Source organism: Arabidopsis thaliana, chromosome 4 (assembly GCF_000001735.4).
Source record: "Arabidopsis thaliana chromosome 4, partial sequence".
Taxonomy (NCBI): Eukaryota; Viridiplantae; Streptophyta; class Magnoliopsida; order Brassicales; family Brassicaceae; genus Arabidopsis; species Arabidopsis thaliana.
The window spans coordinates 18,154,362-18,168,421 of NC_003075.7; the positions used below are offsets into that span (position 1 = coordinate 18,154,362).

General features: G+C 38.8%; 4 protein-coding genes across 14 annotated transcripts; 1 reads left to right on the forward strand and 3 right to left on the reverse strand.

The window, feature by feature from the left end:
- Window positions 1-33: 33 nt before the first annotated feature.
- Window positions 34-5,797, reverse strand: AT4G38950 (ATP binding microtubule motor family protein). Of its 5 annotated transcripts, none has more exons than NM_001125671.2 (15): window positions 5,528-5,797; window positions 5,069-5,168; window positions 3,914-4,175; window positions 3,599-3,688; window positions 3,413-3,513; window positions 3,207-3,320; window positions 3,038-3,119; window positions 2,825-2,892; window positions 2,676-2,741; window positions 2,427-2,551; window positions 1,991-2,330; window positions 1,791-1,889; window positions 1,015-1,647; window positions 662-939; window positions 34-572 (listed from the first exon to the last, which is right to left on the reverse strand). In NM_001125671.2, exons 3-15 carry the CDS (start codon window positions 4,098-4,100, stop codon window positions 245-247), a joined length of 2,511 nt encoding a protein of 836 aa, NP_001119143.1. In that variant the 5' UTR covers window positions 4,101-4,175; window positions 5,069-5,168; window positions 5,528-5,797; the 3' UTR covers window positions 34-244. The 5 variants fall into 5 exon arrangements, with proteins under 5 accessions (NP_001119143.1, NP_001329068.1, NP_195606.2 ...); NM_001342515.1 differs by having other exon boundaries at window positions 5,514-5,797; NM_120055.5 differs by having other exon boundaries at window positions 5,069-5,797.
- A 744-nt stretch (window positions 5,798-6,541) lies between these two features.
- On the forward strand, window positions 6,542-8,980 carry BBX19 (B-box type zinc finger family protein). 6 transcript variants are annotated; one of them, NM_001342519.1, is made up of 7 exons: window positions 6,542-6,759; window positions 6,872-7,307; window positions 7,695-7,807; window positions 7,933-8,029; window positions 8,146-8,261; window positions 8,362-8,523; window positions 8,601-8,980. In NM_001342519.1, the coding sequence occupies exons 4-7, from the start codon at window positions 7,939-7,941 to the stop codon at window positions 8,682-8,684; spliced, it is 453 nt and encodes a 150-aa protein (NP_001320163.1). In that variant the 5' UTR covers window positions 6,542-6,759; window positions 6,872-7,307; window positions 7,695-7,807; window positions 7,933-7,938; the 3' UTR covers window positions 8,685-8,980. The 6 variants fall into 6 exon arrangements, with proteins under 6 accessions (NP_001320163.1, NP_001031811.1, NP_001320162.1 ...); NM_001204029.1 differs by adding an exon at window positions 7,514-7,609 and having other exon boundaries at window positions 6,727-7,307; window positions 7,695-7,727; window positions 8,601-8,960; NM_001036734.2 differs by having other exon boundaries at window positions 6,542-7,307.
- A 154-nt stretch (window positions 8,981-9,134) lies between these two features.
- FBA2 (fructose-bisphosphate aldolase 2) lies at window positions 9,135-11,647 on the reverse strand. 2 transcript variants are annotated; one of them, NM_120057.4, is made up of 7 exons: window positions 11,122-11,647; window positions 10,590-10,859; window positions 10,388-10,497; window positions 10,197-10,287; window positions 9,978-10,116; window positions 9,770-9,900; window positions 9,135-9,631 (listed from the first exon to the last, which is right to left on the reverse strand). In NM_120057.4, the coding sequence occupies exons 1-7, from the start codon at window positions 11,296-11,298 to the stop codon at window positions 9,353-9,355; spliced, it is 1,197 nt and encodes a 398-aa protein (NP_568049.1). In that variant the 5' UTR covers window positions 11,299-11,647; the 3' UTR covers window positions 9,135-9,352. The 2 variants fall into 2 exon arrangements, with proteins under 2 accessions (NP_568049.1, NP_974710.1); NM_202981.1 differs by having other exon boundaries at window positions 9,766-9,900; window positions 11,122-11,379.
- Window positions 11,648-12,176: 529 nt separating this feature from the next.
- On the reverse strand, window positions 12,177-13,880 carry AT4G38980 (uncharacterized protein). The gene is made up of 2 exons (NM_120058.5): window positions 13,752-13,880; window positions 12,177-13,381 (listed from the first exon to the last, which is right to left on the reverse strand). The coding sequence occupies exon 2, from the start codon at window positions 13,377-13,379 to the stop codon at window positions 12,537-12,539; it is 843 nt and encodes a 280-aa protein (NP_195609.1). The 5' UTR covers window positions 13,380-13,381; window positions 13,752-13,880; the 3' UTR covers window positions 12,177-12,536.
- Window positions 13,881-14,060: the final 180 nt, after the last annotated feature.

A 14,060-nucleotide genomic window follows, 5' to 3' on the forward strand; every position in this document is an offset into this window, starting at 1 on the left:
CATGTACACATAATGAGTTTTCCTCTTTTTTTTGGGTCAAAATATTATGAGTTTTCATAACATTAATAACAATTTTTACGGGTAAAAAGAAAAGAATTTGATGGAAAAGAAAAATTCAATTACAACATTGTCTGTTTTGAAAAATCAAAAGACAGAGGAAATGAAATGACACCAAGAAGATATACAAGACATGGCTTCTGCTACAAGAAACCCAAAAGTAAAATGTCATTGGACCAAACAGAAGTTAGAAAAGTGCAGGCATGCTTTTTCTCCAACTATGCGATCTCCGAGTTGTCAAGAACGAAGGAGGTGTGAAGGTCAGACCAAACATCTCCTTCATGGCTCTGCCTTGCTCAGCGAACCTCACAAGCTTCGCTACAACATCTGCGCTTTCCATAACCTGAGTCATGTCCTTGGGATTGCTCCAGAGCTCATTCACAAGTTGTAACCGCCTGCGTTTGGAGTTAATCGCAATCCCAAACTTGTGGTAGATTCTTTTCCTCTCTTCTCCTGAAAACCTTTTCCCCACAAGCTTGCTCAGCATCTTTCTCTCCCTGTGAAGCTCTTTCCGGCTTCACCACAAAAAAAAAAATAGTAGGCATTAAAAAAAACTGCAACCACTAATGCCAAACGCTATATACACACGCCAAAAAGATCTAACCTTGAGGCCAATGTTAAGGTTTCTCCTCCTTCCAATGCTTGGTTTCCCTGAGAGAAGCTATCTTTCATAAACAAAAGTCTTCTTAGCTCTACTCCGATGTAGATTGAATCCGCCTCATCTCCTTTGAAGAGCAAGTAAAAGTATGTTCTATGCACCAAAGAGATGTTACAAGTTTGCCATAGCTCCAGAATCTCTTGCCGCTGTCTCTCAAATTCTCTGTCCATGGAGTCCAGACCAATGTCCCTCCTCATTTTACCAGAATCCTCAGCATTTGAGACCTGATCAAACAAACCTTGAAAATCAATTGTAAGCTACATAGAAGAATCGATTAGTATATATGTTTATGAACTTACCTCGCCTTGACGCTTAGCCATCTCTTTAAGCCCTTCAACGAAAGTCCGGATACTAGTAATACCACCCTCTTCTCCCAACGGCGTTCTGATGCTCTGAGTCCCTGTGGAATCGCTCCCGCAAGAAGACATAGAATCATTCCTCGATACAGTAGAACCGAACTCTAAATCAGGAAACGCAATCTTGTGACTCTCTGGTCTTCCGAGGAAACCTGTCCCTATGTTTTCAGGCGGAGTGCTCGGGCCTGACACAGTCTCTCTGCGGTTCCAACTTCTCACCCTGACGTTCTGGCTTACACTCGTTTCACCATTAGCATCCTCACCACAGCCTAAAACGTTTTCAGGTTCTGCTCTCTTGTCTTTCTTGTTATTATAGACTGTGACTGATTCCTCAGTCTCAATGCATTGAACTTCTCTGCAATATTCTTCTGATAGATCTTCCGAACGCCTAGGCAAGTCTTCATCCAGATCATCATCGTCAGAGTGAGAATGAACATAAGCTCTTGATATTGACAGCGGTGTAGACATTCCATCTGATATAAAACTCCTTCTGTCTGAATCGACCACGCCTGATGTCTCCGATACTGAACCATCCTCCCACTTGTCTGTGTGGTTGCCGAAATGTGGAGTTCCAGGCTTCCATTGAGGAAAAACAGAAGCAAACCTTTTAGTAAAATTGCCATAGAAATCTAAGGCAGAACCGTGATAATTGGGAAAACGTGATGAACAATTCAATTATCTGCTGCACAAAGTGAGATTGTGGGAAGAACCAGCAATACCTTTGACGCCACATTGTGTTCAATCATTCTCATGAAATCTTCAAGCCGGGATTGAGCAAGATCCCTCTGTTTTCTCAACTCTGCGATCTCCTTTTCCATCTGTATAACATTAACTCTTCATCAGCATTAACCCGCCACACAGTTACAAAACCAGCCAATGTCATATGGAAGCAATTTGGGCGTGTTCACAAAGCACAAACCTTTTGTATCTGAAGATCTTTCTTCCTCACCGTCATTGCACAATCACAGTTTGAGGCAGGTGAGGAGGCAGGGTTTCTCAGCTCAGTCTCGAGCCTCGCAAGCTCACGCTGTAGTTGCTTTAGCAGAGCCTTGTCTGACATAACAACATTGATCCGCGCCTTTGTGGTGACTTCCTTTGCACAACACGCAAACAAGAGAGTGTTCTTCGTTAGCTCTACATGACTCCTTGCTGGGCTCAGAGTGCAGATGATAGCTGTTCTTGCATTACCCCCCAAGCATGGCTGTAGAATTCGTGTGAGCTTCGAGTCTCTAAAGTTGATGTGCCCTTGTCTTCCCTTACTAGGTCAAGTGTAGAAAGGCGTGGTTCTATTATTAAAGTTGAACTACTAAGCATGCCAAAGACAGCAATCTTTAAAGGATGTATTGTTTACACACCTAAGTTTACGGATCACTGTTCCAAGAGTCAGCAAACTTCTATTGATATGGCAGCCTTCCTTGAGTCTTGTACCAGCTGACATAGCTTGTGAAGCACGCTCGCTTCCTGCTAGATCGATGAAATTCTGCACATAAAGGGTGATCAACATGAAGACATATTGTTTTTGTTTTTTTTTTTTAAAAAAAAAAAAAAACTCTCAAGATATAACATAAAGAAGGGTTGTTTTAGCTTTGCAGATGAGAGCATACCACACTCGCCATGAGGGTGGTGGAGTTTTCTTTGCCTAAGAACTCACGAGCAGAGCTTTCAACTGTCTAATAAGTAACGAGACAATCAAGGGCCAAGCTAAGTGAGAGAGAATTTGTATCATAAATAAACTGATAGATAAGAATCTAACCAGTCTGATCATTTGATGAGATCTGGAACTTCTCTCATTCAATGAGGTTTCACCTATCTTACGCTGTGCTGCGAAAATGTAGAAGCATGTAAGTTTACTTTTCAGAAAACATGTTCTGGAGAAAATACAGAGTTTCAGATCATGTACACAACAACACTACTTTCATTGGCTACTTCATAGTAATGGAAAGTGATTTTGACTTTTGAGTTTTACCTTCACAAATAGATAGAAGTTCCTTCAGATGGTTCCAGTCTCGCAGAGTTTCCTCTGTGGCTTTTTCAACAACTGTCCCTTTCTAATAAGAAAAAACGATAGAACTAAGGAGAGTCAGACAATTTTACAAACTAAAAAACACTCAGTAAGGAAAATGATATTCATTTACCTCAGGATCGTCTCGTAGCCTCAGTGATGTACCATCCGAGCTAAGCAGATCTCGTATGGCCTCATTGTAGATCTCTATAGCTGAAAACTTCACGGAAAACGCCCTTTCTTCATGCTGCAGCATCCAGATCCAATTAGTAGTGCATAAGAAGAATAAATACCAGCATTAACTTTGGAAAAAAATTACTTATGCAACGAGGCCTGTACCTGAAATATATAGTCAAATATATCAGCCACAGCAAACTCAGTAATACCAGTCATGGTGTATGTCTTTCCACTACTCGTCTGGCCATATGCGAAAATACTACCTGTCCATCGTTACAGTCATAGAAGAACTAAGCATATAGTTTCATCAATGTGTGCATCAGCAAAACAACGGGAAATCAAGCTTACAATTGATTCCTTTGACAACAGACAGAGCGATTTCCTTGGTTCCATCCTCGTAAACTTGTCTGGTGGGACATTCACCTCGGTAGACTTTATCTGTCACCAAAAAAAATCAAACATAAAATGGGAATCTGAGTCAGCATACGGATGAATGGTGAGATCGTTTCAAAAAGAAAGTAGAAATTTAGAAAAGCAAAGGTCAAAGCCAGATAGAGTTAAGTTCATAAAAGAGGTTAACTATTAGTTTGAAGTTCAAGTAAGAGAGTGTGGATCTAATGTATAGAAGAGGTTTAACCGTTAGAGCACTATTGCTCTTCTTACCAAATGAATATGCAGAAGGAAAGTTCGAGCCTTCGCGCAATGTGTTTCTGTACAATATGGTGGTATCATTGATACATTCCCAATCCGCAGCTTCATTAGCGGCAATCTCTTTCTGGTTTAGAGGCCTCAATCTCACGAGAACCAGTATCTTCTCTTCTCGGGCTACAGGCATCTGTGTCTTCTCCATCTTCTTTAGCAAGTGCTACCAATTGCTCACCATTGGTTTGAATATTTCAGAGTAACCAGAGGAACCTTTGTTTTCCTGAAACAGTTCAAACTTAAGACCTCTAAGATTGGAGTCTTAGCATATTTACTGCAGAAAATATATTCAGGACTTGTGAAAGAACTTCAAAAGCAGGAAGGACCCTTATTTTCCAACTAATCACAACCATAAATAAATGGAAAAACTCAGAAATCTGATCTCACCAAACTAAAACTAAGAGACTAAAACATGAAACATGCCTGGAGAAGGAAAAGCTTCTGTGTTGTGATGAAAGAGAACACTTGAACATTTTATATGAACCACAAAGACACAAATAAGAGAAGACTTCTTGTCATTATAATATTAGGATTATACAAGACAGTTTACTTAGAAGGTGATCAACCACAACTGAAGAAGAAGAAGAAGAAGAAAAACAAAACAAAGATTACCGACTTTATCTGTAATGGTCACCCACTATGCTTGAGGACTAAGTCACGTTTTACCAAATCTAAACATTGTTTAATCGAATAAGAGAGGTAATGCATGGTCCCACAGACCATGCTTCTCCTTATAAAATGCATATACATCTAGTGTAGAGAACAAAAAAATAAGTTATCATACTCTAAACTTTGAAAAGTAACTTGGATTATAATATATGTACACGCAAAATCAAACATAAAAATAATAGCTTTGTAGTTTTTGAATTCATCAATGGAGAGGGAGACAAGGTCAGTCACAAATGCGTGTTTAAAGGTTAAAAAAAGTAACTTGGAGTTTACTTAGTCAAAACTCAATGAAACCTTATCAATTGCACCAACAGAACATTTAATCATTATCACAAAATGCATCTCAATCTTGAACCAGAATACTAAGATTTTGCGTCTATAAAGTGCGTGTCTTGTCTACATCTCTAACAAGCAAGATAAAGAAACATGCAAAGGAGCTGTTTTTACCTTGTGAGTGAGTTGTCTTCTTCTTCCTCCTCTAAAGGGAATAATGCGGTTCCAGAAAGAATCCTCTTGTGTCTCACTCTTCGCACTCCGAAGCTCTAAACTGCAAGCAAACATCCACTACAGAATTCAGCAATGACAACACAGATTCGAAATTTTGCAATTGTTTTGTACTTCTCCATTAGTGACTTTATCAATGAATGACACAAACCCAAACAACAAAACCAGATTTTGAAAAAGTAACTATTATCTTTTGGGGCACATGAAAAAGGAAAGTAGTCAGAAGTAGTAATCCAAGATGTCACGGTTGAGAGAAACAACAATGTGAAGTTTTCTTCTGAAAGGGAACCCTAAAGAGTGCCGGAATTGGAAACACAACAGTGCTCACCGGAAAACCAAAAGAAAACAAAACGGAAAGATTTGTAAAAGAAAAAGAGAGAGAAATGACAATGTTAATCCCACCCACTTCCTCCTGCTACTGCCTACAAGTTTGGTAGTTGTTTGTTCTTCGTCGTAGTCGTCGTCGTCTTCTTCTTCTTAACTTTTGTCTGAAGGGACCACTCCATTGATTTGGTCCCAAAGATTCTCTCTTTTCTTCTATTCGCCGGTTTCTCAGACTCTCTCTCTCTCGGCTTGGGTAGTTAATGACCGGTTTACCCCTGAAACTTAATTAGGAACCTTAAACCCGCCACGTGGACCTCACACTCCACTTCATCGTAGCCCATTAGTGAGAGACCTTTTCTCCCGGCCCAGAAGGTCATAATGATATTTTGATAACAAATATAATGGATATCTAGCCCAACATTACAAGTAAAGCCCAACATTTAGCAATGATGCACATGGCAGGCAAACTCTCTTCTTTGGATGCTCTGTTTTTTATAAAAACCATAATCTATATTTTCAACAGAAGAGAACATTGTAATTATGCAAATATTGATTCTCGTGTTTATGAATAGGGTGCGTCAAAACTTTTCTTTCAAATTTTACAAATGCCAAAGTGTCATAAAACAAGCTACAAAAGAATGTTTATGGAGGAGAGAAAGAATAAACTTTGGGATGAAAAGAAAAAAAAACTAAGATAATTGTGAAGATGTTAGTTAAATGAAATTGAGAAGATGGGCAAGGAAATAAAAACAACATTAAACCAAGGCCACTAGTAGAGTTTTGAGAGTTGCTTTCAACTACTTCTCGACCACCAATTTTTTAAATGGCTGGTGACATTTGGCCCACCCACCTCTTTGTCTTTTTTTTTAATTCCTTTTGTGGCTCTTATTTTTTCCCCCTTTTTTATTTATTTTAGTTTATATTTTTACTTTTAAAAATAGTCACACGTCCTAAATCTTAGCACATTATGTTGCCTAAAACTATTTCAGCTGCCGTCAAAAAAAGGAAGAAAAAAAATCAGATATAGGATCCAAGAAATCATATAAAGATTGTGACAAAAAAAACTTTTTCACCAAAACAAAGGAAACAAGACAACGAATGTGTTTCAGGGAGACACATCAATGACCTCCCAGATGGCATTGAGTCTTTCGTCTTCACTTTTTAGTCGATATCATTTTTCTTTTTGTCTGATAATGGTCTCTGATATAATGGACTTTAAACAATCTTATAACTCAAAACCATATCCACTATAAAAGATTTGGTCTTCCCAATATTTTCTCCTAAATCATACTACACACATTTCTTGTTAGGTACTACTTTAATCATAATTTTCGTTAGTCAAAACACACAATTAAAGAAAAAAAGTAATTGATTGGAGAAATTTACTCAAAGTAGTAATTAACAGATTTTGCCTTGTCACAGCAAAGTATGCTTATTTGATACTCTCGGCGCGTGGATTTGGTCGTCGTCTCTTCTGGTCTCTCAAGCTTCTCCTCCATCGTAGAAAAAGATTTTAAAGGAGCGATTTTTATAATCTTAAATAATTTCTTCCCTTTCTTCTTCTTCTTCTAGTTCCTTGATACCAACGCGTAATCCTAACCCTTAATCTACTTCCTCCTTAATTAATCAGAGGTTTCTACTTATTATTTCCACTTCTCATCTCTTTCAATCGCAATCTGAGTTCTGGCTAAAGATTTTGTCTTGAAGGTGAGATTCATTGTTCCGAATAGAGTGAGAAAAAGACTTATAAGATTGAAAAAGCAAGATGCGGATTTTGTGCGATGCTTGCGAGAACGCAGCCGCAATCATCTTTTGCGCCGCCGATGAAGCTGCCCTTTGTCGCCCCTGCGATGAAAAAGTAACTTCTCTCCCAAAAAAGCTTCCTTTTTTTCTTTAACTCTCCTCTCTATCTATTGGTTGTGCTCTGATGGGTTCGTCAAAGATCAAGTCTTTGTTATCTCTGTCTGGGAATTCTCAGTTGATTTGGACCTGAGTTGATCTGGCTTTTCGATAACTTTGAGCTAAAGAAATAAGATTTTTGAGATTTGGTTTCTAGATTCTTAGGCTCTTCACATGAGATTAGATATTTCGAAGTGTAGTGAATCCGTCAAAAGAGTTCAAATAGTTGAAACCTCTTCTCTCATTTGGTGGATTAAGATGGTTCAGTTGATGAATTTACATGTTTGATTACATGAGTGTTTGTTGCTGCGGTTTCAATGATTCTACTCTGTCATGTACATTGCAGGGAACGTTTTGTCTCCAGAGTTTGCATTTAGTAGTATTAACTTCTGGAGAAGAAAATAATCGATTTTCTGCTCTTTGCGCTTAATCCTTACTTCAGTTAGATGACTCTTAAGGGTAACACTTTATAGTCCTTCTCGAGTCATTGGTTCATCCTTCTCTACTGCAATAGCTCTTAGTAGTTTTCGGATTTTGATCGGAAATGGATTACTTCAAAGCTTTGTAATGTTTTCTTCTTTCAGGTTCATATGTGCAACAAGCTAGCTAGTCGGCATGTACGTGTTGGTTTAGCTGAACCAAGCAATGCCCCATGCTGTGATATATGCGAAAATGCACCTGGTATGATCTCTTTACAATGAACTTCCCACACTCGTGTTTAATGTTTTCGCATATGTACATATATTGAAAAATGAAGAGAAATCTTTTGTCTGCAATGTTTTTTGTTGTGAGAACAGCCTTCTTTTACTGTGAGATAGACGGTAGTTCTCTTTGTCTGCAATGTGACATGGTAGTACATGTTGGTGGCAAGAGAACACACGGTCGGTTTCTTTTGCTGAGACAGAGAATCGAGGTTTGAATTAACTAATTGTTTCTTTCTCACGCAGACACACAATCATTTTGAGTCGATTTCTTAGTTTTAATAGTCATCTTGTGTTTATCGTTTCTTGTAGTTTCCAGGGGATAAGCCTAAAGAAAACAATACGAGGGACAATTTGCAGAACCAAAGAGTCTCTACAAATGGAAATGGTGAAGCCAATGGGAAGATTGATGACGAAATGATTGATCTAAATGCTAATCCACAAAGAGTACATGAGCCATCATCAAATAACAACGTATATGAATCCCTCTATCCAACATATTCTCAATCTTTGTTTTTGTATTCTCAATTCGAATGTTTCTCAATGAGCAGGGGATTGATGTAAATAACGAGAACAATCACGAGCCTGCAGGCCTTGTACCAGTTGGACCCTTTAAACGAGAGTCTGAGAAGTGATAAGGTGAGAGAGAGAGAGAGAAAGAGACTCTTTACTCTGATTCAAAAAATCAGTTTAAGAAGAAGATTGTAAAAAGTTTCAAGAACTGGAGATTTCATGTCCGTTTTTTTTCCTTCCTTCTGATTCTTAGATCGTTGCTGGTGTAACCGAGCTTTGTTGTTGAAGAGGGAAGGTTTATGTTGTTTGTGCATTATCTTAGTTTTAAGGAATTAGCTTAAGTGCTCACATGAATGTAAGCTAATCTCTGAAATTCTAAATAATTTTATTTGTTTCTGTTTTTTTTTCTTAATAAAATCCTCTGGGAAATGGACGAAAAAGAAAGAAGACGAAAAATTGGGCCAATTAAAAGATTAAGCCCACTTAATATGCAAAGGCCCCATGAGGCTAAGCGTTGTCCTTTGAGAATTGTAAGCTTCGTGGAGACCATTTCCTCCTGTATCCTCTTTGTTCAAAATTTAAAATTGGTTGATTATGGAATAGTTGTAGTTTCAAGTTTAAATAGATCAAGAGAGATAGATAACTTCAATATAATAGAACTTATTAAAAGGAGTAGCTAACGCAAAGTAAGCAGAGAAAATAATGATTTGACATGATTAATAACAAGCAAACTCAAAAACAAATGTGATTAAAACATCTGCTTCATCTCTTTTTTCACAGCATCATCTCTTCAATAGGTGTACCCTTTGACGAACATGCCCTCCTTAGCCTCTTCGGACTCACCCTCACCGGTGTATTTTCCGAGCTGAGCCAACGAATTGGCCTTGGCACGGGCCAAGAGAGTGGTCTGAGCTGCGTTCACGTTCTCGGGTCTGCCGCCCCATGTTTTCAGACAAGTGTTCTGCAACGCACGTGCGTAGGAGAAGGACACGTGCCATGGGTTTGGTGCCTGGTTCATTGCGTTCAAGTTGAGTGTTGCCTCCACCTCCGACTGTCCTCCGGACAAAAACTGCAAATAACAAAAAAAACAAGAAACAATGTTACTTCTACCTCAAGCAACCAATATTAGGCTTTGCCTCATAAAACACCTTTTCGTTGTATTGAATCGAACAATCTTTTAATTGTGAAGAGAATGAGAGAAACTTGCCATGATTCCGGGGACTGCGGGAGGGACTCTGTTGCGGAGGAGCTTGAGGGTGTAGGCGGCAACTTGTTCAGGAGTAGCTCTGTCTTTAGACTCAGCTCCGGGAGTCACCATGCTCGGTTTTAGGAGGATACCTGTGGGTAAAAGTTTCCTTAGTGATTTTTCAGACATTATAAGTTGTATTAAGAGAAGCACTTTATAACGAATATACCTTCAAACATGACATTGTTCTGAGCAAGGTAAAAGAAAACCTCAGCCCAAACCTTCTCTGCTACGTCGTATGTTCTGTCAATGTCGTGTTCTCCATCCAACAAGATCTCTGGCTCAACAATCGGAACCAAACCGCTGTCCTGGAAAATAAAGTCGTGTGTGAATAGCTTGATACACTCCGATTTGACATGTTTCTTGGGATACACGCTATGTTTGTTACCTGTGAAATGGCAGCGTATCGAGCAAGACCCCAAGCAGCTTCTTTGACGGCGAGGGCAGACGGACCGTTAGGAATGCTCACGACAGTACGCCTAATCAACCATCAGAGACAATAAATCACTATGAAATCGAACCTAGGCATATTTTTTGGTAGTAGGAAATGAAATGAGAACCGAGAGTACTAGTCTGTACCATTTGGCGAAACGCGCACCCTGTTGATAGTAAGCAGCAGTTCGAGATGATAGACCATCTAGTCCTTGGCACCATGACTCATTGTTGGATCCAACAAGTGGCACCAAACCCTAATATTCCATACACATAACTCATTAAGATTCCTCAAATTAAGCACCATGCATGTTGGTATATATACTCTACAGTCTATGCGTTTAGTTACCTTGTCGACTTTGATACCAGGGACAATGTTCTGCTCGACGAGGACGTCGACCATTTTCTTGCCTTCGGTGGTAGACTGGTACAGAGTCTCCTCAAATAGAATTGCGCCGGAGACGTACTGTCCGAGTCCCGGTGCAGAGACCAGCAAAGTCCGGAAAGCTTGACGATTTGCCTCAGTGTTCTCTAGCCCTATCGAATCCAAACGTTTCCCGCAAGTCGCGTTTGACTCGTCCATCGCCAAGATTCCACGTCCGGGAGACGCAATAGTTTTCTACTCCACCAAAATTAAGAGAATCAAATGGAATTGCATTATAAATCAATCATATAGTATTACCAAAATCTAGATCAAAAGTTCAAAACTGAAACAAAACATCTGAAGGGTAAATTCGGTTTAAATAGATTCTGAAAAAAAAAAGTAGAAACAGGGCAAAACAGAACAACAGAATCTAGACATTCCCATTCAAAAGGCACTTTACGAATCATGCAGATAAAACACGTGGTAGAGAAGAGAGGATATGTGTGAAGAAACTAACCGCTGTCTTAACAAGCTCATCGGCGTAGGAGGAAGCGGCACGGACGGTGAGGGAGGTGGCACGGTTGCGGAGGACGACAGAAGCGGAAGAAGGCTGACGGAAGAGAACGCTTTGTCCCTTGACCCATTCGGATTTGTCCAACACCGGAGAAGCCTTGAGGAGTGAGGTTGATGCCATTTTTTTTTGTGTGTGTTATCTCTTTTCTCTGCCTTTGGTTTCTTTGAGAGACTCACAGTAAACGCTTATGACACCACCCTTATCTCTCACTCCTCCCTCTTTTGGATTTATATTTCTCTTCAGATCAGTTATTTGAGGTTCTTGTGACCTTGCCAATAATATTCCGCCACCTGGACCGTAATCTTGTATTACTCTCAATTCAAGAAATATACATACACTCCAATTTTTATCTTTTTTTTTTTCTCCGAATAGGAAATCGATACTCTTTTTATGCCCGTCGTTACATAATAATCGTTTGCCTTTACACGGATAAAAATCGAATAAAATCGAATAAGTACAGAAATAGTTAAGATTCGTTCAAGATACTGTTTCTTTAAGAAAAAACAAATTATAACGTTAGGCTACAATATTAAAAGCATATTAGCATGTAGAAAAGATGTATAAAACCATCAAGAGTTAATATGTAGCACCGTGGACCATAATATTAATTAGTTTATAAGTTTTTTTCTTGAATTGCAAACGTCTTGTATATCACTAATTTACTATACATATTGTCATAATGTTGAACTCCAGGACAGAAAACATAAGACAAACGCATCATTTTCAATTAAAAATAGTGGCAACAGGCTTATAAAGATACAAAGATGGTGTTTTGATAAGAGAAAGAAAAATTATGAGGTTCGTATCATTTCTAATTTTTAATTTTTAAGAGCTGCCGAGATTATTGATCAGATTAGCTAATGTCTAAATTTGACGGTAGAGAGTTTACCACGTCAACTACACAAGAGGACCTTTGGATCCGGAAAGAGGTTTCGTTAGTCTGGGTCTCAAGTTTCTCAACCATAGACTTATATGCTAATCCAGTGAACCCATGATTATGAAAACCTATTAAAATTTTCCTTTTTAGAATTTAGAGCCAAAGATGCGTCTGAAAGTTACACTCAAAGAGAAAGATTTTGTGAGGACGTAGTTCCCTGCGTTTTCTTAAGGCTGAGGTTAAGTACTGGGATTTTTAAGAGATTGTGAAGTCTACATCATCAGTCGAGAGACACTGCAATCTCATCGTCATCATTGCACAACAGGTGGCCAAGTGGATGTGTAGGCACCAAATTGACCCAGTAAACCTTTCGGTCTGGTCTAGTAGCAGATTTTGAAATCTCAAACCCGGTTTGTGTCGGTTAAGGAGTAGTAAAGCAAAAGAGAGTTTGTGATGTCAAAATAAAACACATACACATAGTTCACTTAAAAGTTTCTGCAAGAGACAGATCCGATATTCCAGATATCAGATCATCGATATTGCTCTTCTCTGATACAACTTGATCATCATTCAGTGGCTGTGGAAGGGGCTGGACAGTGGAAGACTCATCGAGGGCCTTCTTCAGCTGCAGCACCAACCCATCTTCCTCATCATTGTCCCCCACAACCTCTAGATCCCACACTTTGAAAATCTCTTGTGAAGTTACTTTGACAGGATCCTCTGTAACATTACAATCCTCAGCATTGTCTTCAACGTATGTGCTCATGAAATCATCCTTGAATACTTGAGACGATACTGACGCTGGTTTTTCTTCTTTAGCCTCTCCATTGCTCACTGACCCATCTTCTTCTATACTTTCAACACCTCCAAGATCTGTCTTAGAACCGTCCGCTGGTTCACGGTTTCCATTCTCTGCTATAGACTCTGGAAAATAATAATCTTCTAAGCAATTCTTTGACGGGTCTGATTCAAAAGTTAGCATAGAGATAATCTCGCTAACTTCTTCATTCGATGAATTAGTTCTACTGTTCGCTGAACCAGCTGCTGGTTCAGATCTCCGTAGATCAATAGTCTCGGATTCAGTCATAACCTCGTCTGGAGACAGGACACCTCTTGTTCCCGTTGTTGATGAAAAAACAAACATCTCGGGATGGATATCGATGATTTCTGTTAAAGCATCTCTAAAAGTTCCCCAATTATTGTTGTCTGAATCATCTAGAAAACTGATGATGCAAGAATCAGCCCAAGCTACACATTCAGGAGAAAGATCTTCCTCGTTTCTCACTGAAAGAGAAACCTCTGCTGCGTCTTCTCGTTCAGCCATGGCTACAACAAAGCAGAGATTTGAAGTTATGATAGATGTTAGAGAACTCAGGGATAACATATACAAGACATCCCGGGATGGATAAAAATACCAGATTGATACTAAATACACTAATTTCAATCACTAATTATAACAAAACTAGGGTTACATGGATGTGAATTGGATTTAGAAGCATCAACAACAAAAGTGAAATACCTTCGAATGCACAAGAATCACAGAATAAACATATATAACGAATCGAATCAAAGAGTATAAACGTCAAATACGTAAGCAGGAAAACGAAAATTCTTCTGAGCACACCTAAATCCATGACTAAGTCCAATGGATTACTGGGTACTTCAATTCAATTAACCAATTAAGGAAATGACTAACCTTTATCCACACGAGAATCCCCCAAAAAACCCTAATTTTCAGAAGAAGAAGAAAAACTAATTTTGAAATCTCTGAGAAACTGAAGAGTAAACGACGTTAAATTGTTTGGAATTTTGGATAAACTTGTACGATGCCGTTTTTGTGGTGACTTGTTTTTTGTTTTGTTTTGTTATTAATAGCCCAAATATTTTTAGATTTACAGAAAAGCCTCATACTTTTTATTGGCCCAATGTGATCCCAAATTGTGTGACAGTAGACATTAATGTATTTGTCCTTCTGCATTTTATTTCATCAACACACAGTCAAAAT